Source organism: Aspergillus eucalypticola (genome assembly GCF_003184535.1).
Source record: "Aspergillus eucalypticola CBS 122712 chromosome Unknown BO83scaffold_10, whole genome shotgun sequence".
In the NCBI taxonomy this organism is placed as follows: Eukaryota; Fungi; Ascomycota; class Eurotiomycetes; order Eurotiales; family Aspergillaceae; genus Aspergillus; species Aspergillus eucalypticola.
In genome coordinates this window covers 301,795-324,418 of record NW_020290284.1, presented here as the reverse complement: position 1 = coordinate 324,418, position 22,624 = coordinate 301,795, and the positions used below count along the sequence as shown (strand labels likewise).

At 51.6% G+C, this 22,624-nt stretch overlaps 7 protein-coding genes across 7 annotated transcripts; 5 read left to right on the top strand and 2 right to left on the bottom strand.

Moving 5' to 3' along the window:
* Window positions 1-45: 45 nt before the first annotated feature.
* Window positions 46-1,089, bottom strand: BO83DRAFT_377785 (HD domain-containing protein). Its single transcript, XM_025531088.1, has 3 exons — window positions 739-1,089; window positions 269-635; window positions 46-205 (listed from the first exon to the last, which is right to left on the bottom strand). Exons 1-3 carry the CDS (start codon window positions 975-977, stop codon window positions 110-112), a joined length of 702 nt encoding a protein of 233 aa, XP_025388833.1. The 5' UTR covers window positions 978-1,089; the 3' UTR covers window positions 46-109.
* Window positions 1,090-2,389: 1,300 nt separating this feature from the next.
* On the top strand, window positions 2,390-5,887 carry BO83DRAFT_443729 (uncharacterized protein; the record flags this gene model as incomplete). The annotated part of the gene is made up of 4 exons (XM_025536460.1): window positions 2,390-2,611; window positions 2,720-4,010; window positions 4,046-4,887; window positions 4,946-5,887. The coding sequence occupies 4 exons, from the start codon at window positions 2,390-2,392 to the stop codon at window positions 5,885-5,887; spliced, it is 3,297 nt and encodes a 1,098-aa protein (XP_025388832.1).
* A 90-nt stretch (window positions 5,888-5,977) lies between these two features.
* Window positions 5,978-6,464, top strand: BO83DRAFT_14054 (uncharacterized protein). Its single transcript, XM_025526167.1, has one exon. It carries the CDS (start codon window positions 6,068-6,070, stop codon window positions 6,326-6,328), a length of 261 nt encoding a protein of 86 aa, XP_025388831.1. The 5' UTR covers window positions 5,978-6,067; the 3' UTR covers window positions 6,329-6,464.
* Window positions 6,465-6,845: 381 nt separating this feature from the next.
* On the bottom strand, window positions 6,846-13,853 carry pksP (polyketide synthase alb1; the record flags this gene model as incomplete). The annotated part of the gene is made up of 5 exons (XM_025529349.1): window positions 6,846-8,872; window positions 8,932-9,687; window positions 9,745-13,173; window positions 13,225-13,516; window positions 13,567-13,853. The coding sequence occupies 5 exons, from the start codon at window positions 13,851-13,853 to the stop codon at window positions 7,184-7,186; spliced, it is 6,453 nt and encodes a 2,150-aa protein (XP_025388830.1). The 3' UTR covers window positions 6,846-7,183.
* A 383-nt stretch (window positions 13,854-14,236) lies between these two features.
* BO83DRAFT_426332 (uncharacterized protein) lies at window positions 14,237-14,566 on the top strand (the record flags this gene model as incomplete). Its single annotated transcript, XM_025535277.1, has 1 exon — window positions 14,237-14,566. One exon carries the CDS (start codon window positions 14,237-14,239, stop codon window positions 14,564-14,566), a length of 330 nt encoding a protein of 109 aa, XP_025388829.1.
* Window positions 14,567-17,982: 3,416 nt separating this feature from the next.
* BO83DRAFT_14026 (putative SH3 domain protein (Cyk3)) lies at window positions 17,983-22,140 on the top strand. The gene has a single exon (XM_025526163.1). The coding sequence runs from the start codon at window positions 18,081-18,083 to the stop codon at window positions 21,984-21,986; it is 3,906 nt and encodes a 1,301-aa protein (XP_025388828.1). The 5' UTR covers window positions 17,983-18,080; the 3' UTR covers window positions 21,987-22,140.
* On the top strand, window positions 22,141-22,604 carry BO83DRAFT_14027 (uncharacterized protein). The gene has a single exon (XM_025526164.1). The coding sequence runs from the start codon at window positions 22,294-22,296 to the stop codon at window positions 22,564-22,566; it is 273 nt and encodes a 90-aa protein (XP_025388827.1). The 5' UTR covers window positions 22,141-22,293; the 3' UTR covers window positions 22,567-22,604.
* Window positions 22,605-22,624: the final 20 nt, after the last annotated feature.

Here is a 22,624-nt window from a genome sequence, read left to right as displayed (position 1 = left end):
ATAGATGTCAAAGAAATTCAAAGACAGTTTCTCTAACTATTATCTATCGCAGCTAAATGCATAATCTATGATCTGAATATGCAAAAGCACCCTAAAGCAAAGCACCACCCTAAACCCCCACCATCATCGTCTCCTCATCCCACCACTTCTTGAAAATGGTCAACCTCTCCGTACGATCCCTAGCCATCTGTCTACCAGTAGCAGTCTACAACCCACATTAGCACATACGCACATAAACGAATAACCACAAGCTTCCAAAAAGACTTACCTTCATCATTCCCTCCAACTTCTCCAACTTATCATCAATATGCTCTCTCGAATTTTGCATACTAGCACCCGCCAACTTAGCTCCCGTAAAGGTAAACGTCCTACCAATCCCAATGGCTCCAATGGCATCAATACGATCCGCATCCTGCACGATAGCAAGTTCAGGATGTTGCTGTATAACAGACAGCACCTTCTTTGGGTCCTTGATCTCAGTAGAGTACGAAACATGATTGACCACCTCTTCTACCCTAGCTGCTAGGGCTGCTGAGGCTCCGGCTTGCTGCAACACCAGAGTCACTTTCGAGGTCTGCTGCTGACCTTCGATAACTGGTGGGGCGTATTTCTTGTCGTTCACGTCGTGAAGAAGGCTTTGTTTTTTTTTCCCCGTTAGAACAGATTGAATGTGGAATGGTAGTAAAATAGTTTGTAGTGGGCTGGCTACGATAAGTGGTTATGGTTTTGGTTACTTACGCGCTGAGGAGGACCACGGTAGGGTCATAAGTCTTTGTAGTGATAAATTCAGCGAGCAGGATATGTTGAGATAGTGCCAGGACCCGAAGAATGTGGTTAAAATCATGCGAGGCATCGTAGACCTTCATGTGGTCATGTACTGCTTCGGCGACGGAGAGGAATAGGTCGTCCCCGGCTGGGAGGAGATTTCCGTAGGGTGCGGCACGCGCTGATGCGAGGATTTTGTGCACTGATTCCATTGTTTTTGGTTATGCTTTTCCACGAGGGATTGGAACTGAGGATTGGACCGGTGTTGCGGCCGATGAGGAAGCTAATGGGGCAAGCAAAAGTAATGGATAGGGTTGATTTTGGGGAGGAGGAACTTAGTTGGTAGAGAGAAATGGCTGCAAAAGCTTCCCCACATTCCTGATAAGTGCCCGGGAAGCAGTGCTGCTAACCCTCCCGCTTTGGTAGCTTCTGCAGGTTTGGTAGCTTTTCCAGGACGAGATGTGCTTTCACTAACATTATTGCATGAAAAAAAAAAATGAGCATATCATAGCTATTCCATTTAGTTGAGCCCAATGCATATGTCCTATAGTTCAACTTATAAATGTCATTTCCACTCGCAATATGAGAAGCTCGAAGGGGAGTGATGTATATGAAATCCTCCATGGTGATGAAGCCATGCATTCCACAATCCCTGGAGTCAAGAGTGAAGCATTGGCCAATATGATATGTACTAAGCACTCTTTCTTATGTATTTCTGTAACAATTGGAACAAGAGGGATATTACAGCCGGTGTTACCCAAGGCTATGGGTGTTAATAGTTAATATCGATAGTAGGAATTGAGACAACCTCGAACAAATCAGACTCATTGATTCCCCAGATTATTCGTAATCCGATACTAGCTGATCAATAAGTGTCAAATTCAATGAGTGTGAGTTGACTGACATTCGTGTTGGCCTCTGGATGGCTTCGTTCCTCAGTTTTAGGGCTGCCGACTGTAGAAACCACCACTGAGTTGAGACAGCGGCTTCCACCAGACGCGGTTACAGATATTACAGGGAGCACGTTTATTTTGTGCTACATGTAAGCTACAGCTACAAACCATCTTCTCGAGATAAAGCTCTTTGCGCATGCAAGAACCGGCCCATCCGCTGGTCGAGTCCAGAATGCAGACCGGTGCATGGGAATCCTTTCCGTCTTTCGCTTCGGCGAACGGCGAAATAGCAGTAACATTGAAACCAACCTCCTCCCTCCCATTGATCTTGTTAACAAAGACTTACTTCACTCCAGTGTTATCAGGTGAAATATACCGTTAGTCCCATAGAGAGATTCCCGAAGCTGAATACCTTCTTTACCTCCGTAGGCCCGGCCGATAAGCAGCCATCACGTGCCGGTCGATCACCCGCGTTGGTTCCGTCGACTTCATCACCAGCTGGACTGTTCCTCAATCCATCTTATGATCCACTTCCTCCAAACACCCCTCATCCTTGCCCCCCTTTCGAGGATTCGCCCTTTTCCTGGACTATAGCTGTATTTCCAAACACTGCGACCTCAGCAAGCTCTTCTACCTTCGCTATTCCACCTTTCGTTCAACGTCCCATCGCTTTAGCTCCAATACTCTACCATGGATTGTTACACCTCGGCCACGCTCTCTGCTTGCGTATAATGCCGCGCAAGCGCAAGTCTATTTCTACGATATATACAAGCCACACAAGCCACAAACGAAAGAAACGCTGGACAACCCAGCACGTCGTTCATTCTAGCGACAACGAGGCAGACACCGATAGCGAAGCTCTGAGTGCAGACGAGTGGCTTATCAACTGTATACTTGACGAGACCGAATCGCAATACTTGATTGACTGGGAAGGACCTTGGACGCCTACCTGGGTGAGCTTAGTGATCTATCCTCTACTTTCTGCCATTCCTTGCTTCATTGGAGGCTTGTTGGAAGTACTGGGAGCTTCACTGTTCTAACTGCCTGCCGTGCAATACCAGGAACCGAAGGAAAACGCCAACGACGTTGCCGTGCAAGTCTGGGAGGACAAAAAGCGAAGAGATCAGACCCAAGAGGAATTTGTTCGAAGTAACACTCCACCACTACCATCACCATCACCGCCACCCGTCTCCAGTGTTCAAGAACACAGTAGAGACTCCTTAAGCCCAAGACCCAGTCAGCCCCAGACTGAAGCCCCGACTGACGAATCCCGGTCTAGACAGTCCTCGACCCCTCTCTTTGTTCCGCCTAGCCCCGTACCACAAACTACTTTGTTTCTGGATGATCAAGCCGGCGGATTACTGAGGAGTTCCGGTGTTGATACAGAAGTACCCAGCCATACGTCACAATCGGTTACTGACAGCCCACTTGACCCGGAAGTGGTACCCACTGCCCGTGTTACTGAAGTCGCTGCTATCATCTCGACTCCCTGCGAACCCATAGTCTCGGACGAAGTCGAAGAGACGCCGATCACACCTTACCGCCCAGGAAATACCGACACACCGAACGTCACTGAAGGGATCCCGGAAACTCCGCATAACGAATCTTCTGCTGCGCCCTCGACTTCAAACTTACCCGCGCTATTGCCAGCCAACCCGGCAGAAGAAGCTGATGAGATACCTGAAACCCCGTCTAATCCAGTCGATGAACCCCAGCTATTCAGACGTGCGAGTACAATACCCGAGTCAATTGCTGTAAACGGTCCGCAAACCCCAGCGAGTCAACTTTCTACTTCAAGCTTTCGTTCATTACTGAACCAACTTTTCCATTCAAGATCGAGAAACAGCATGGATAGTCAAGAGAAGGAAGGGCCGTCGTTGTCCGATACCATGGAGAAGTACAGCCAGTTTGAAGGGTCCACCCCGAGGGAAAAGCTCAGAAATGCATATGCACAACTACGCGCAAAAGCCAACCCTGGCCCTGAATCAAGTGCGACGCCATCATCTGCCGGAGACATAGAGCCTTCTGTCCCGATTTCTGTACCGGAGACGACAGCTCCCCTTAGCGTTCGAGTCGATAAGGAACCAACACATCCTAAAGATGTTGAAGTGGACCAGGATACTACAATCCCCCTTGTCGAGCCTTTGGAGATGGGACCTCCCCAGACTATTCAGCCTAGCGCATTGTCCATGCACTTCGCAGAAGAGCCAACACCTGGTTCGGTCCATCTTGGGCCGTCGGAGTTTGCTGTGCCTCTTCCAATGGATTCCAGGGTCAAGGATGACTATGAACGGGTTCTGACGAGCGAAAGCCAGAGTATTCGCGATTTCCTCGGCGATTATCAGGTTCGATGTCCACCCTCCGTCACTTTGCTTAATACTGACTAGCAAAGCAGCGTGATCTTCTTGTGCCGAAGATGCATGAAATACTCGATCGTCTGAGCAATATTTCTACGCACCCAGATTTGAACATTGCGGAACACATCAAAGACTCTGAGTCGGACCTAGGGAGAGAGGCTGCTTGGGCTGAGTACTCAAGCGCAAAGTTTTTGCTCTTAAGCTACCTTTTGGAGTCAGCCAGCATGCGTGATATACATTTGGTTATCATGGTGCAAGGAGAAAAGACTCAGCGGGTGGTTGAACGTTATCTGATGGGCAAGGGCTTGTCGTATACTCGTCCACGCCAGGAAATGGGATCGGGCACGAATATTGAGGTTTCCATGGTCAAGGATTCCTTGAGTTTTGGGATTCAGACCACGCGTAATGAAGGGGTTATGGAGACATACAAAGCCCCTGCTGCTATCATCGCTTTAGATAAGTCTTTCAGCAGCCAAACACCCACGGTGGAACATATGCGAACCACATTCGCTCGCAATGGCAATCTGCTTCCGGTGGTTCGCCTATTAGTGTCAAACTCCAGTGAACATATCGAACTATGTTTCTCCGGTCTTCCGGAACCGGAACGTCTGAAGACACTCCTGCAATACTCCATTCGTCTCCGTGACGTGGTTGGTGACCTTCAGGATGATGCTCTTGGAGTGCAGGAGGATGCAGAAGAACTTCTCACTTGCCTTGTCTCAGATAACTTTAACGCTCATTGGTCTCTACCTCACATTGAGCCTTTGCACATTCTGAGCCCTGAGCAGCTTGAGGCGTCGCAACAAGAGCTGCACAGTCGACCTGGTGTCGACATACAACTGACGACTTCTCAAGCCCATAAACGAGCATTTGTAAGTCGATCATAATGTCAAATCTTCCTGATGCGTCGCACTAACATCGGGATAGCAGGAAGACGATGAGGTCGAACAGTCAGCCAAGAGAACGAGGACGGAAGAGCCGACACAAGAACCAACCCAGTCCACTGAATCGACTGGATTCCCAAGTCAACCATTAAACGGTGGACTCCAAACGCTAGAGAAGAATATCGTTCAGATGCAGAACTCACATGCAGCAGAGCTCGAAAGACTCCAGAAAGCTCTCGCAGGAGCCCAAGCCCGTCTTCAAGAAAGAGAGAACGTGCTGGAAAAGCTGCAGCACCGTTACGAAACACGGACCAGAGACTTCCACAAACTCCGACGGGAGCATGACCGTCTCACCCAAGCTAAGGCCACATCCGACCAGCGAGTCGAAAAGCAGAAAGAAGAGCTCATGAAATTGAAGGACGAACGGACCCAGCTCCGACACGAACTCGAAGCGGCCCGCGAGTCCCTCAAAGCAGGCGGGGGCAGCGCAGCCGAACTCGAATCAGCAAGGGAAGACATTCGACGTCTGACTAAAGACAACGCTTCGCTAGAACGCAAAGCCGAATACGAAGCCCGACAAGCAGAATACACGCGCGAACAATACCAGACCGCCTCGACCGTGGCCGCACAATCAGGCAACGAGCTTCGCCAACTGCGCAGCGAGAACGAAACCCTGAAACGGAAGGTCGAGGGAGATGCAGCCCATCTGCGCGAACTCAACACGAAGAACGACGAAGCCCGCCATCTCGCGCGGGTTCTCGAACTCGAAGCAACCCTCACGTCCCGGGAAGATCTGCTCCGCCGGAAGGAAGAAGAACTTCGGGAAATCCGGAAGAATCGTCCGTCGACTCGCTCGACCAGCACGCAGCCGCGAAGCCCCAAATGGACTGCAGGTAATAGCCGGCCCACGAGCCCTGGCATCAACAATGGTTCATCGCTTGCAGGTCGCGGTAGTGCGCTCAGATTTAGTTCCGAAATGCCCCTTTAGTCGACTCATCGATACCACCCTACCCTACCATTCTTCTTCCTTCCAACTCGAACCGATCCGTCATCCCTATCATCAGCTACCCACCAACAAACACCCTACCAACCCACCCCGCCAAACGCCACTTATCAATCGACGACGCTCGGCCTCCCTCGTATTCGCCCCCCTTGCATACATGCATGCATGCATACATACCTATACCGGCTCTGCATCAGGTTCTCTTTCCCTGTTCATACTACATCCCCGCCTATCTATCCATCCACCCTATCTACCTATCCTATCAAACTCACCCCGCCACCACACAGCATAACATGCATATACCTCACCGATCTGAACCCCCGATTATCTAATAAACCAATTCAATCGGCCCCCTTCATCATCTCTCAAGTCACTGTTCCTCTCTATCTTCCCTCCCTTTCCACAATGTATGTAGGTGCGGTGTGATTGTTTTATCAACCATATTCATCTTCTTACATAGTTCCTCATACACTGCCACTTCCCGGTTCCTTGGCCTTTTGCTGTGCTTGCTAGGGATTGGGTTACAGTGCGTTAGACTTCAATCAATCAGATAACCTACCAACTAAATGAAACATACACACAATTAAAATATGTTCACATACTATTCTATTTTGCTTTTTATCCATGATATCATGCGTACCATGCATTCATTTTTTACTATGAGATGGATGGGTGGTGGTGGTGGATGACGTTGCATTTATCGGGCGATTTTCTCCTTTTTTCTTTTGACCACCGCGGCCACAGTGATGACTGGGACTTTTGAATACCTTTCAGTCTTCGAGGGGTTTTGTATTACCATACAATCTAAGCTATGGCCATGAAGATGTGATCTACTATTCTACCATTTCCAAGGGCTCTTGTAAAACTTCATTCTGTGTACTTACTGCTCATAACGTTAATTGAGTATAGGCACAAGTTTGATATGACTTTTTTTTTTCGTATTGGCATTCTCTATCATAGATAAAAATCAAGCAATATAGGTACGTAGATGAGACATATCAACTAACTCCAATCAGGAAGTAAGTAGCAAATGACATGAGGGGGTTCGTATATCACATTGTTCGTCTTTTCTCATCATCATCACTTCAACTCCAAAAAACCAAAACCCAGATAGACCATTAGCAGCACAAAATTCGCCAACGGCAATCACAACCATAGTGTGCTTAAATCCTAAGGGGTACAACGACAATATTAGTGGATTAATATGCGAATTCCATCAGTAGAATGGCAGTGCTGTCAGTTCTGGCGGGAGTCTTGGAGGAAGGCGCAATGCATAACAATCTAATTGGCCATGGCGTTACCAATGAAGGAGCCCAGTTCCTTGGCCTTGGGTCCCAAAGTCATGGTGAAATGGTTTGCACCCTCAATCACGGTGATTCCACCGACATTTTGTGGCCCAACGAGCGTGTCCCATTTGTTGGGTCCCATGTCGGTCCGGTTCTTGAGGAGCCAGATCATTTCTCTCGTGTCCGGCTTGCCGTCCGGGTCCGGCTCGGGCCACGGGTCATCCGGCTTGTTGCAGATACCGTCCTTGGCCCAGACCATAAACGTCTTGGGCATCTTCTTGGCCCACTTCGGATCGTCAAAGGGGAGGGGAACGGCCCTATAGGTATCGAGGGAATCAATGAAGGCCAGGAAGTGAGGAAGCAACCAGGCCGGGGGAGCCTTGTTGCCTTCTCCAAAGAGACCTTTTGAGTTGATGAAGCCGTAAAGCCGGGTGGGCAACTTCTCTAAGCCGATGGGGAAGGGCGAGTCGAGAAGGAGCAATCGGTCAACCTGTTCATTCTCTTCGAGGATCAAGTAGCGAGCGGCATCATAGGCGCAAATACCACCTGCAGACCATCCACCGAAGTTGTACGGGCCCTTGGGCTGTCTGCGGCGGATCTCGGCCAGGTAGGGGAACGTCATTTCAGCAAGAGGATACTTGAGCTTCTCTGGAGTCTTCATATACGGGCAGTTCAATCCGTAGACACACACGTCTGGAGACACTCCGGGAATGGTTGCGTACGATGTTGCGGAGCCAGAACCATCAGGGAACAGGAACAGGGTCTTGGTGGCGGTTTTCGGGTTTCCTTGCAACAAAATAGAGGTTGATCGAGGGTGAGGGCTCGCCCGGATCATAATGGTAGAGTTTGCGTTGGGTACAGGTTCCTTCAATATGGGCGCGGACACGGGTGCGGGAACGGGTGCAGGCGCAGGTGCAGGCGCAGGCTTGGGTTTGAGGCCCAATGCATCCTCCACGTCATTCAGAGTTTGGTTCTCGATGAAGAACTCACCCGGCAGATCCAGATCCAATGTCTCACGGATCCTACCAAGCACAGTAAGCGAAAGCAGAGAGTCCATCCCCATCTCTCCCAAGTTCTCATCGTCCTTCAGCTCCTCCTCAGAAACACCTATCTCGTCGGCCAAGATGGCGCGAATCTCCTTTATCGTAGCATGCTGCTCAACCTGCGTAACCTTCTCATTTGGTGGTGAGCTGACAGGGGACCCAGCACTGGACTCGTCTGTCGAAGAGCCACCATTGAAGGAGCTACTGGACTCTGGGTCACTGGTGGACCCATCACTGACTTCTCCCTGGCTCATCGGTGCCAGGAACTGCTTGAAGTCTTTCACGGTCGGCTGGTCGATGAAGACGGAGGATTCGAGGTCGATATCCAGCTCTTCACGATACCTGCCCGTGACTGTCAGGGAAAGAAGAGAGTCCACACCGTAGTCGGCGAACACCAGATCATCTGTAATCTCGGATTCGGAGAGTCCCACTTCCTCCGCGAGGATGGTAAGTGCCCGCTTGGCCAAGCTTGGGGCACTGGGCTTAGCAGCAGGCTTCGCCGGAGCCGGGGCACTAGCACGACTCTTGCTAGTAGCAGCAGGGGCCGCCTTCTGAGCGCTGGCGGCGGGTCTGGCGGGGGCCTTCGAAGCCCCAACGGGTGGCAGGACCGTATCGAGGATCTTGCGCGATAAGGCTTGGAACTGTGACAGCAGTGTTTAGCGCATTGAACCTTCTGAAACTGAGTGCGGGCCGAGCTCACCTTGACTGCGCCATACACCGCAACGATATCCTCCCCATCGAAGACGTAGACATCACCAGCCCAGATGGAGTCTTTCCAAGGTTGCATTCTAACATAAGTTCTGTAGGTGACATCAGGCGAGAACTTCTTCAAACAACGCATTGAGTCCCATCCGTGATTGACAAAGACCTGGTTCTTGGAGTCTGTTGCATCGCTTGCGTTCATGATGAACCCAGACAGGTGTCCAAAGCTGTCAATCCAGAACGGGTTCCGGTGGAACTTGCCCTGCGACGGTTGGAACTTGACGCGTGCGGTAGCTTCGTGCTGTTCACTGTCAAGAATAACCTCACGAATGTTCTTGAAGTTTTCGTCATAATCAACCAGAGCGGCGAAGAGTTTGTAAACCATGCCTCTACCGAGACGGTGAGCCTCACCATCCTCGGCAATATCATGCAGTCGGTCAATGCTCCTCTTGACAAGGTAGGAAACTCGTTTCCACTCCGCCTCAGCAGCAGCACAATCAAATAGTCGGACAGTGCAAGTTGCGTGATCAGCGGTCTTCTTCCCTTCTGCAGTGACTGAATAGATCTGAAGGGTTGTCTTCTTCTCCGCCCAATCCGCTGTCGCAGATACTCTAAAGAGCTGTTGTCCACCTTTCGCAATTAATGGCCGTGGCACTGTAACCTCACAGACATCCAGTCCAAGTCCATCGTACTCAGGCTTATACTTCTTGATGAGGTACTCTGCAAGCGTCTGAGATATGTCGGCATACAGTGACTATGTCTTGGTTAGTGCGATCTTAACGCGGTAGTTGGTGCAAGGGCAATAACTTACTGAGGGACACAAAGCTGCGCCGTTGACCTTGTGGCCTTGAATGACGCGGTTAAGGTCAGGATCAGCAATGTCGTTTTCTATTACAACTGTGGCTGTTGTTCCATCACCTCGAGTCTCAATGACCTTCTGAGCCGCGGTTGTCAGGAACTCATGCTGTGGCCCTGCAGCCACTGCCGCTACTGGAGCGCCCTTGCTCAGGCAGAAGTTGTTGGTATAGGGAATCCAGTAGTTCTTGAGATCCCACTTGTAGCCTGGGAGGCGGAGGACCTGGAGAGAGGAGCTAAAGTCCTGGTGATATTGCTTCCAGTTGATGTCAATACCCGCCAGATGAAGGCTCGCAAGACTGTTTGAAAGGACCTTCCAGGTATCTTCTTCGCGGCGTAGAGATGCAGCCGTTGTGACTTGCGGTCCAAGTGTTGCCTTGATCATTCCAGAGCAAATGGTATGTGAGCCAATCTCAACCCACAGAGTCTTGTCGTTAGTCAGCTTCGCATGCCTTGTAGCCTCCACACCGCCAAGGAAGTTGACTGTCTTTCTGCAATGATCGCGCAGGTACTTGGGGCCGAGACACTCCCAGTTGGCGTCGGTGATTACCTCTCCGAACAGGGCTGAGACAAAAGGTGTTGTCGGCTTGTGGAAAGTGACACCTTGAGCAATATTCTCAAATGAATCCAAGATAGGGTCCACTTGAGAGGAATGGAATGCGTAAGGGACACGGAGCTTGGTTGACTTCAAACCCTCTGTGGAGCATTTCTGAGCCAGCTCATCAATATCAGCGACAAGACCGCTGACGACTGTCTCCGCTGGTGCGTTAATGCAAGAGACTTCGTGGAGCTCATCTCTAAGGAACTGTTTAACCTCTGCTAGAGACGCCTTGATGGCCAGCATCGAATGTGTCCCAATCTTGCACTCCTTCGTCAGCAATTGAGCACGGCGGCCACACAGATAGATTGTATCGCTGGTGGATAGAACACCGGCCGTGTTAAGGGCTGCATAGTCACCGAGACTGTGTCCGATAATGAAGGCCGGCTTCACACCCAACGCAGTCCAGTAATTGACCAGAGCCATTTGCACACAAGTAGTGCCCACTTGTACCACGACTGGGCTAAGGTCTTCAACGGGTACGCTTCCATCGACGAGAGGCAGGATAGAAGGAAGGCCCTGGCTTCTTGCGATGCAGTCAAAGTGCTCAATGGTGGTGCGGAATTGGAAACAACTGCGGTAGAGCTCCTTGCCCATTCCGGTGTATTGGGCGCCTTGGCCGGTGAAGACGAATCCAATACCAGGAGCCGTTGAGGGTACTGGGGTATAGGTCTCACGTTGCAAAGCACCATGCAGCGAGTCACGCAGGGATTGCAGGTTCGCTCCAACAGCAGTGACACGGAACGGATGGTGGATGCGACGTGCGGTGGTCGTGTACGCCAGGTTCGGAAGAAATTCGGCTTCTTTCACCCCAAAGGACTTGCCCTGAGCGTCAATAAACTTCACCAGGGCTTCGACGTTGTTCTTCAGTGCAGACTGTGATCTTGCTGACACGGAGACCAAATGGAATGACCTGGGGTCCTGCCCCTGGCGTACCGGTATGGGAGCATCTTCCAGTAGAAGAGCAGTGTTACCACCAGCAGCAGAGAAGTTGTTGACAAAAGTTCGCCGCTTTCCGGAAGCTGGACGATTCCATGGAGTGGGCTGGAAGGCGATATGAACATTGCGCTTGGCCAGGTCGGTCGGGAAATTGGAATTGATTTTGGTCTTGATACCACAATGAGGAGGAATCATGTTTTCTCTCATCATTAGGAGGACCTTGACAAGAGCAGTCACTCCTGATGCGGATTCGCCGTGTCCGATGTTGGCCTTGGCAGAGCCAATATGAAGCGATTGACCGGGACCCCGGCGGTAGTCTGGTGCGAAGACGTCAAGAACGGATTGCATTTCCACTGCATCACCGGCTTGAGTTCCGGTGCCATGCATTTCCACGTAGCTCACTTCCTTGGGGTCGATGTTCGCATCATTGAGCAGCTTGTTAAAGATGAATGCTTGCGCACCAACGTGGGGGCGAGTAATTGACACGGCCTCCGCCGAGTGGTTGGTGTAAGCACCGTTAATGACTGCCAGGATCGGGTCATTGTCGGCCTCGGCATCTTCGAGCCGCTTCAAAACGATGCTTCCAACTCCGTCCGCTCTACAGTAGCCGTCGGCGCCGTCATCAAAGGTGTTACAGTTGCCAGTGGTAGACAGGAAATGGCCCCGATCCAGACCCGCGTGGTTGTCAGGGTTAGTCAGAATGTTTACACCTCCAGTAATGGCGGCATCACAGTCATTTCTCCAGATGGAATTGCAGGCCATATGGATAGCAGCAAGACTCGACGAGCACGCTGTGTCAACACTCACACTAGGGCCGCTGAATTTGAAGTAGTAGTTTATCCGACCCGGCGTGAATGCTCGGTTACCGCCAGGGATGAAATAGGTATCAATGTCCTGGCCGCTGTTGATCTCACGATAGTCGTCACTGGTCATTCCGTAGAAAATACCCACGCGGTCCCTCTGTGTCGAAGGAGAGCTATCCGGGATGAAGCCAGCCATCTCGAGCGCCTCGTACGCTGTAAGCAAAGCAAGACGTTGTGCAGGATCTGCTTGGAGAGCTTCCCGGGGCGACATGTTGAAGAATCTCGGGTCAAACAGGCCGGGTTCGTTTATCCAACAACCGTAAGGCACTTTACTTGTGTTTCTCCTTGACCCGGTCATGTCGACGTGGGCATCAACGTCCCAGCGGTCTGCGGGGACTTTGCGATGTACATCGAGTCCCTTGTACAAGAGGTCCCAGAAGGCCTCCGTACCATCCGACTCAGGAAATCTTCCAGACATACCGATGATAGCAATCTTGGAGTTTTCTGCCTTGCCAGTGAGGTTCCGCGTTTCCGGGTTCATCGCGATTTCTCCTACCCCAGTCTCCAAGCTGACGCTCACACCGGCCTTCTTGAGGACGGTGAACAAACTCTGGGTCGCGCTACTTGAGATCGGAAACAATTTGCAAGAGTGGTTTGTGCCGGTCTTGCAGACTGATGTGCAGGACTCCGTGACCTTGTCCCAGCATAGTCGTCGCAGTAGTATTTCCTCCAGTGCGACCTTAAAGAGATCTTTGAGGGACTTGGCCTTAATCGGCTTTCCAGTGTTACTGGAGATGACGGGAAGAGCGGGTGACCAGCTGGTCAGTTCCTCCAGAGCAGATGATTGCTGCAGGATGCGTTCAATATCCTTATCATCATACAGATGTGGCGCATGGTACGGGCCATGAATCGGAGCCTTCACTGGCTTGTAGTTCTTTGAAATGCAGGTCTCGACGAACTCATCAAGGACCGTAGGTGGTGCACTGACAGTAACACCATTAGAGCTTACCGCGCTGATATACGGCTTCGAAGAAGGTGGTGTAGCCTGCAGATGTCAGCACCCTACAATGGGGGGATAAGATACGGGAGATCACACCTTCTTACTGCTATACTCGTCGATCAGGCGGCTAGCCTCCGCTTCGCTGATTCCAGAAACCAACGCTGACCAGCATGTTGACTCGGAATCGGCGGAGGCCACCAGTTCTCGAACTCGGAAAACGCAGATTCCCAGCCGCAGTGCAATTACAATTGCTTCCACTGCAACTGGAATAAGCTCACCAACATTTTTGGCGCAACTTACAGCCGTGCAACTCAAAACACCGGTGCACAGCCCAACAAGATGGCTGTTGGAGGGCGTAGGGTAGTCATGTCCAAGATCCCCATAAAAGCTAAGGGCTGGTCAGAACTGTCAAGTATGATAGGCAACCAAATGTCTTACTGAATGAAACAACCCAACTGGTAGATGCATGTCAGCGCACTCTCCAGGACAGGGCTAGGACCTGATTCACGGCTCCTGGAGAGGAGATCCACAATGCTTGTGAAGCGTGGAAAGAGCTTCCGTTGAGACGGCGGGAGCTTCGCGATCTCTTGACGGATCGCATGGAAGCACTGCTGGAAAAAAGACTGGACAATGGTGCTGTTCTTCGCTTGGAGCAGACGGCGCAAGCCAGCTTCAATGTCGCTGGTCTGGTCTCCAAAAAGGTACACACGAGATGGACCCTCCATGTTTGCGGGAGATGTCTATTGATCAGTCAATCGCCGTTGTCAGACCAAAGTCCATCTGGCCTTCCCCATCCGTGTCGATGAGAAGCACACTTTATACACATGTTGATTTAGGGCCCCCATGGCCAAGTGGGGGAGGGTGTCTCAACTACGGCATGCGCTGAACTGGTTAAGGTGCATTCCACGCGCATCTAGGGGGCGATCGCAAAGAGTTGAACTCAGCAGAGCAGCTCAATTGGGTTGCATTGCAATACATGCAGCGAATCGTGATGTTGCAATTAGTTGACAGGCACTAAATTGTTCTGGTGAGCTTCCAGTATCCTTCAGTTTCCGGTTCTGGGTACCCTTCCCACACTGACAGGGACTGCCTCTGAGTGGACACAACCATGGCGGTGGACCAGGAGCACACCATCTGGGCACTCTGTGGAGTTACCCTGTTTGGAAATTCTAGACTTAGAACTCTGGTCCATCGAGGCCGACATCCTGTGGAGCTACCTCAACCGTCAGGCCACAACGTTTATCAAGGGGATATCGGTGTCTCAACCCCTGCTTCTGGTGGTAATCCAGCAACTAGGCAGCCGTGTTCTGGAAATGCATCAAGGGACGGCGTTGCGATGGCGAACGGCGGCCGTTTGGCGAGGGGGGAAGGAGTCCTACAGAGGAAAGTCGTCGCCGCCCCATTTGGCGACGATCAGCAGCTTGCAGCGGGCACGTGACGAAGGAAGAAGAAGTCTGGGGTGAAGATTCTCCTAACATCTTTCCTCCCTGGGCATGAGACACAAAATTCCACGGGCCAGGCCGAAAGATTTCTCGCTTCGCCGATGATATCGGTGGAAACAACGCAGAGAGACGCATGCCGAAAGGCCAGGCAGTCAAAATCCGTGCCCTGTTACCCTGCATGTACCTTGCGTTTCTTACCAACGAAATCCTCCAGAGTGTAAGTTGGCTTATTCAACTTCCGAAACTCGGACTAACTAGTCAGCGAACGATGTTCGAGAGAAACAAGGTTATTGTTGCTGGAATGTAGTCGGTGGAGTAGTAGTGGTGACATGACATGCTTGAAGCAGCTTGACCGACGGATCATTCTTCCTGCCATATCTACACAGTCCTCGAGCGCCGCCAGTTCATTTGCCTTGCTAGGGATATGGACTGATCTTATTTCACGGAGCTTTTCTAATATTCTGCAGGTGCGACTTGACTCTGCACCATTTCCCCTGGTTTAAAACCATGCATGGTGCTCGAATATATAATCAACATGGCGAGTACCATTGGGCTAGTGTTGAGTAGTTCAGCTGGCACAGTGCTTTTACTCCGTGATCGGACGACTAATGATGGCACGGATCCAAGGGGTTATGCTGAATCAGCATCGTCTGAAATCGCTTCGGCCATCCAACCTTCCATTCGAGTGGCGGGTCATGCTTAACATGTGTCCCACATATGTCAAGGCTCAATAACTCGCCAAATAGCCAGGATGAAACCTTAACCACCGAGAATGTGTTCTAGACGGGTATTGGGGGCCACAGTTGAGGAGTCGCGTTGATAAGGTTCATAAGCCGTGCTGCCACCCTACGTTCCACTCGTGCCATTGCGGTCCAAACACATTCTGAGTTAGCATTCTCATAATGATTCCTAGAGGTTAGTCAATCTTAACCAACGATCAGCAAGTGTCTACCCTGTTGCAATCATGCCTCATGACGGTGAGCATAGCCAGGCTAGATAACAAAAACGGGCTATCTGGAGAAGAACCCTGTGCAGGAAGTATGAATCAACAGGCGGTATCCCTACGATCTGGCTGAGACATTGCCAAGAATCCCCCCAAGAAGACTCCCAGTGGGCTTACCAAGCGTTCCTTTATCACAGGAGCAATGCTTTGTCCCAGAATTTTATATGGCCAATAAATATAGTGTGTATCCCTCGGCGAAGGTAAACCTTGACCAAGGAAGGAAATCCCAAACATGTCTCAATGACATCGTATGCCTATCAAGCAGGCTTAGAAGTCGTTGTCAGCTCTCTGTTTTCTTGGAAAACTAAAATCATGTCACGGTCCGCCAGACAATCAGCTTACAGTCCTCCATAATCAGGAGCAGGGAAACACAATCGATAACGATGCTTACCGTCGAAAAAAAAAAAAAGTAGTGCACAGAGTTGCCAACTGGTACCAGCCATTCCGGATCCGCGCCTCATTAAGGTTACTTGGCATGAGCCTCTCGTAAGCCTTGGTGCTTCTGTTGTTGAGGCTGCAAAGACTGTTCCGAACTGCGTCCCCTTCCACCCATACTGGCCAAGAGGAACTTTTTCGGTAGCATCAGCAGATAATTGGGTCAAAAGACATCACAAGGTCTTGAATAAAGTTCAAATCACACAATAGCGTGAAAGTTTCTGATGTATAATACTGGCTGTAGATGAGTGTAATAAAATCCCCGATATAGAAAGCCAGTAGGTGATTTACTAGATTAGCGTGGTCGAAGTCGGGTGGTAGACCTGTGAGTGGCACGTGTATCGCCGGGTCCGACTGGAATGATGACCGTCCACCTCACTCCACTGTTACAGTAGCAGAGATAACTTTTGATGTTCATAGCATAGCACAGGATATGAGTAACTGCGACGAAGAGAAGGCTATAGATGAGATTGGTTCCACTTGAAAAGGACTAATTTCATTCCCCCTCCACTTTCTACCATTAATTGCCTTCTACACATCATACAGATATGTACATATATATATCTCTACTAACTGGCAATTCTTCTGTGAATAGGACACTACGACCGAGGATAAACTTTGCAGAAGGTGGCATTGAGGCCGTACACATACTCCTCGTACGTTAGCATAACCTCGAGCGAGCAGACTGATATTGCTCCCCATGGCTTGATCCGAGTAAGGAATTCTAGAAAGGACGTCCAGGATACGACAGTGAGCTTCTGCGGCCGGTAGATAAGTTCCTCGGATTTGCGATGCAGACAGTATCAACCATCATTAATTCAGCCAAGCAAGGGGCTGCGGCAGCTGACCAATTGGGTTGGAGGGGTTTTGGCCACATACCAGGAGATGCCTTTGGAGTCATCGCTTGATGTTATAGTTTTCAGAAAGCCTCACGGTCTGAGTATAAGGTGAGAGAATGGTTTAAACCGTTACCATCAGTTAGACAGATCTGGAAGCTAAGTGACAGACAGATTGGCTTATCGTGGAAAATACCATCGAAGGGAACACCAGAAGGAGTCCCATATACTATACAGTACCTCATCTGACTGTTTCGAAGGCGGGTAAATTCTGGTCTAGTCTCTCATACGATCCGCACTGGTTTCTCTTTGAGGTGGGTACAAATAGTGAGTTGCGCCGCAAGTAGTAACCCATAGATGAAACACAAGTTGATTGGCAACCCAGGGGTGAATGTTCTCTGGGTGGTACAGCGGGTAGCGGAGGTACAACCATGGATCCTCATCTTGGGGGAGGGAGACCCTAGTAGCCACGCGCGGAGTACCTTGGAGCTTCGTATGACCTATGGTTGATTCAGAATGAGTTTGGTTATTGGTATGTTGAACTGACATCATCCAGGGTACTGAGTTATAAAGGGAGAGAAATCGATGTAAACTCTAGAGGAAGAGGATAATACTAGTTGACTAGTGACTAGTAAAGAGGACTGTGCGTAATAAGCTTATCGATAAGGGAGGGACTAGTCCCGAAGCGGAGCCCACGTAAACACCAAAACATCGATCGGCCTCACCGTCCAGTTTCCCTTGAGTTCCAAGTCCATCTCTCTCTCTCTCTCTCTCGCTCTCTCGCTCTTCTCTTCCCCCCTTCCCTAGCTTCTCACTCTCTCCTCCACTCACTAACCAACCCAAGCTCCCCCCCCCTCCCTTTAACCTAAAGCGTGTCGCATCCCACGCTGAACCTTCCGCCCCCCTTCTTCGCGTTTCGGCGTGCTACTCTTCCCTTGTTTTTGTTTTTCCTTTCTTGCCATGTGTTGGTCTACAGCTCCGTTACCCGGTCCTTAATGCTTCCGTTATTGTCTCTCGTTCAGCGACGGTGCGCTTGTAACTATATTCGCCCTTTGATTTTCCTACCCCGTTGATACTTCGATCCGACCCCGATACTGCATCATACCGAATCTTCTGACACGTCAATTGCATCTTCGATCGTTTTCTCCAGCAATCTGACGTCCGCTCTGGCAAGCAATCAGCGGTGGTGGTAGTAGTCGATCTCCGGTCCGCTCGTGCTCGGTCACTTCAGCCGCAATGGCCCCCGCCGCACCCCAGCTCCCGACCCGATTCCCTTGCTGGTGTCGGGCAATATATTCATGGGGTGGAGAAACGAAACGCGACTTGGGATTTGTGGAGGGCGACCTCATTGAGTGCCTAAATGCTGGCGATGGTCAGTGGTGGATGGGCCGATTGCGGCGAGACAGGCGCATGATGGGGTTGTTCCCCTCCAACTTCGTTGAAGTGCTCAGGGAGGATTTCGTACCTGTGCAACGGTCAACGAGCCCCATGCTACCACCTGCCTCGTCGCCGATCACGAATCCAACTTCGGCTCCTAAGAAACAGAAAACGGTCTTTCGGAAGCCATTCCAAGCCCATAAAGAAGCTCTTGCGCCTTCGGGTGAGCTATCCCGGAGCTCGACCTCCTCATCGCCAGTGACCAGTACGATCCCACAAACTCCACCCCGAGATGGCAGCCTTTCCTCGCGGAAGGTGAAGCCACTGCGCACCCCAACAACCGCTGTAAAGCATCAGAGCTCTTTATCGAGGCCCGTATCCCGGTCCAGGCCTTTGTCCCGTGCGATGTCCCCGCATCCTCCAGCCGAATCAGATCCCCAACTTTCGTCCACCCTTCCTGGGACATACATGGCCCGGTCAAGACCTCCCTCTCGCGGAGTGTCGCCCCATCCGCCAGACCCAGAACTCCACCTTCCTTCCATCCCACCTGTGCAAAGTGCACCACGCCCCGGACCTCCTCCTCCTCGTGCAGTATCGCCAGCTCCTCCGCCAACTATCGATTACCAGCTTCCATCTCTCCCTCCTATGGAGGTTGCAATCCAGAGACCTGCGTCTCGTGCAGCGTCCCCATACCCGCCTGATGACGTAGACCTTATGCCTCCTCAGGTTCCGAGACACAGCATATCTCTACACCGGCCCTCCTCACGCGAAATATCTCCACTTCAGCTGCACGAGAGAGAAGATTCGCCGCCCCCGCCACCCCCACCACCACACAGAGTTGCTGTCAATCGTCAACCGTCCATCGAATCACACGTTCCCACACGCCTGGACATGAATGATCGTTTTGTCACAATGTCAAGGACGCCATCACCGGCTGCCCATTCCGAGGGCCGCGGACACACCCCGTCGCCCCTTCGTGATGCGATGGAAGACGTGATGACTTCATTGGAGGATATGGGGCTGCCCCGAGGCGGACAGTCACCGTCGCCGCAGCCGATGTTTAACAACCCGTGGTCACCGGACGCATATGATAGCTTCCGTGAAACTCGGCCCATACAAACCACTCGTCGGCCGCTAACCTCTCTGGGATTTGATGGAGACAAGGAGTACCAATATCATGGCAGTCAGACTCATAGAAACAGCGTCTACGCACATGATCCCTACATGGACGGTCCGCCACAATTGAACAACTATGTACAGAGGATGGAAAGTCGACTTCGGCAGATGCAAGAGCAGAGTCAAAGGGAGGCTGAGGAAGCGCAACATTCTGATGAGGAAGCCCCACCACCTCCTCCAAGAAACGTACCCTACCATGCCCGGCATAATTCGATCCCCGCCCAGTACCCAGTGGTAAGAGGACGGAGGTCCGGCCAAGATCTCCGCGGGGACTTGCTCAACCGGTCATATACCAACAAGTCCAGCACGACGAACTCTTCGAGCGGGGTGCACAGTACGAGTACGACACAGACGGGAAGCACCGAGAGAACCAGCCAAAGCATCATGAGTGGGCCCTCAGCCGGTGGATTCAGCGCGACCAGTGCGGGTAGTTATGCCAGGAGAGGTACCACTCCGGCCGAAAGACCAAACACGGCAGTCGACACGTTCCGCTCAAGAGGCTTCAGCGATGTCTCCCGGGTGGCAAGGCCCGAAACGCCGTTGACCGGTGTATCGTACCATTCCAGCCATAATACCTCCCGGCAAGGTGCGTCATCTGCCATACCCTGGTCGTCCGGTGAAGGCGGCGCAGAAGAGCCGACCGCTGTGTTCGGTGGCCTTTCCACACCAAAGGCCAAGAAGCCAGGGTTCTTCAAAAAGATATTTGAGTCAGCGAAGACAGGTGCTGCCAACGCGAGGAGCAGCATCGCAGTCGGGCACAATGGTGGATCTTCATCGCCCACTAAGGGCAGAGGAATCTCGCCAATCCGTGCTCTGCAATCCAGCCGGGACTCTGCCCGCGAAATGGGGCCTGGCACCAGCGCCATCGACTGGGTACAAGTCCGTCGCGATGTAAACCGTGCAAGCTCACCCAGTCGAAACGAGAGAATTGAACGGGCTGAAAGATGCCAAATGATGGACCACCCTGTGATCTATTCGGTGGAGGAACTCTACGAGACGGCGGAAGGCGATGAAAGCATTGACGGCTTGCCGATCAGTGAGCCGACCAACTTCGCCAGTGTCAACCTGAATCTTGTGGACAAGAGCGCGCGTTTTGTCAACAGTCTTCCCCCAATGACGAATCCGGCGAGTTTGGCGCACGGGTATGTCTGCCGCCCTTATAAGAGTGATGTCCAGAGGCTGCGCGCCATCTTTACTTGGGTGAGCGAAAAGATCGCGTGGGATGACCCGGTTGAAGAGATCGGCATCGATTTGAGGCGGGTGCTGCAGACGAAAAGAGGCAGTCCCCAAGAAGTGGCCTATCTGGTCAAGGAGATGTGTGCGGCGGTCGGTCTCCACGCTGAAGCGATCAATGGGTTCCTCAAAGGCCCTGGGGAGATGTTTGACCTGGACGGCCTCTCGCGACCCAACCATTGGTGGAACTCGGTGCTCGTGGATGGCGAATGGCGCATCATGGACTGTTCGCTGGCCAGCCCTACGAATCCGCGACGGAACCAGTTCGTCACCAATAACACTTCCGTGGCCGAAAGCTGGTATTTCCTGGCACGACCCTTGGAGATTTGCTATACGCATGTTCCTCTTGCTCCTGAAGAGCAGCACATCTGCCCGCCTATTTCGCCAGACGTTCTGCTGACCCTCCCGGCGGCCTGCCCACCATATTTCAAGCTGAATATGCAATTCCCCGATTATGATACTAGCATCATCCGAATTGACGGCTTGGAAGTCATGCAGATTCGCCTTTCGGTGCCCCCGGACGTGGAATGTGCGGCCGAGGTGGAAGCCCCAGCGTTTGCCCGTGACGCCGATGGTGATTTCTTCGAAAGCGGCGAAGTTGTGCGCAAGCGCGCGCTGGTGCAGCCTGACTGGGTCAGTGGACAGAAGCGGATTACGGTGAAAGCCATCCTGCCCGGCGATGAAGGACAGGGCACAGTCAAGGTGTACGCCGGCAAGAAGGGACTGATGCACTCCAGTCGTGATATTCCCCACCCGTTGGCTCTTGCCCTTCCCATGCTCCACAGCAGCGATAACCCGCCGTACGACTTTGTGCTGCGCCATCCGACCCCTCACGCTCAGCGACATGATCTCTACATCATGCAGCCGCAGTGTGCGAAGCTGGCGGTCAACAACACCTTCGTTTTTGCTGTGCGCCAACACCCGGCCTCCCCGGCTTTGTCGTCCGGCAGCAATGAGGCTGGTGTCAGTGGGCGTGTCTCACCGTCGGTCTTTACCCGGCCTGCGAGCGCATTAAGTATGGTTTCCAGTTCCGCGGGCGGTTCCACGGTGTCCGGGGTGTCCAACGAGTTCTCCGCCTCAACATCGGCTATTTCATCCGGCCGTTCGATGTCTGGACGCGAAAAGCCGGCCAAGCTGGCGATTCAGTCTCCATCAGGCAAGATCCTGCGTTTGACGCGGAAGCCCGAGCATATGCTCAGCCCTCATACAGGCACGCACGCATTCACCGATGCTCCGGCAGACGGCAGTGTCTGGGAGACGGTGATCAAGATTGGCGAGCGCGGCGTGTGGCGAGGCTTGGTACTGGCCGACCGAGTTGCACGATGGTGTGTCTTTTGCGAATGGGAGTGTTACTGACCAAAATCCCCAACTGCCGGGCTTGCATTTGGGAACATTTGCCAAGCAAACGCGACTGTAATCTAATCTTTTATTTGTGTTCATCTACGGAGACTTCATCATCGACATTTGTCTAATTGACAGCATTGCATCCGGTCCGGGACTGGCATCTGTACCAGGACATCATCAAGGGGCAGCAGGACGTGATCTACCCCTACATGTTACTACCATCATATTGAGGCGTTTCCGGAAAGACCATGATGGCGCCGGTGTTATTCTTTTTTTTTTCTTCTCTTTTCCTTCTTGACTGTTTCAACAATCTTATTTCATGTTTTCATGCATTATGGTTTCTGAGTTATGGGGCATCATGTCTGATGATATGGCTGTTTGGAGCTTTATTCGATTTGCAATGAACTTACTGCTACGATCTAGAAGCATGACTAGACTCGGTTGGTGCTGTGAATCAAGTTGGGATATATTGAGATTGGTTCTTTTCTCTTCAGTTGTGTTGTGTTGTTGTATCTATTATGTGTTGTGCTGGAGCATTGTGTACTGGCTCACTGGGCATTATCCATCATCAATCGCAGTCAATCGATTTTGAAGATAGATATAGAACCATACTTGATTTCGACATGGCTGGAGCAAAGCAATTGCACAAT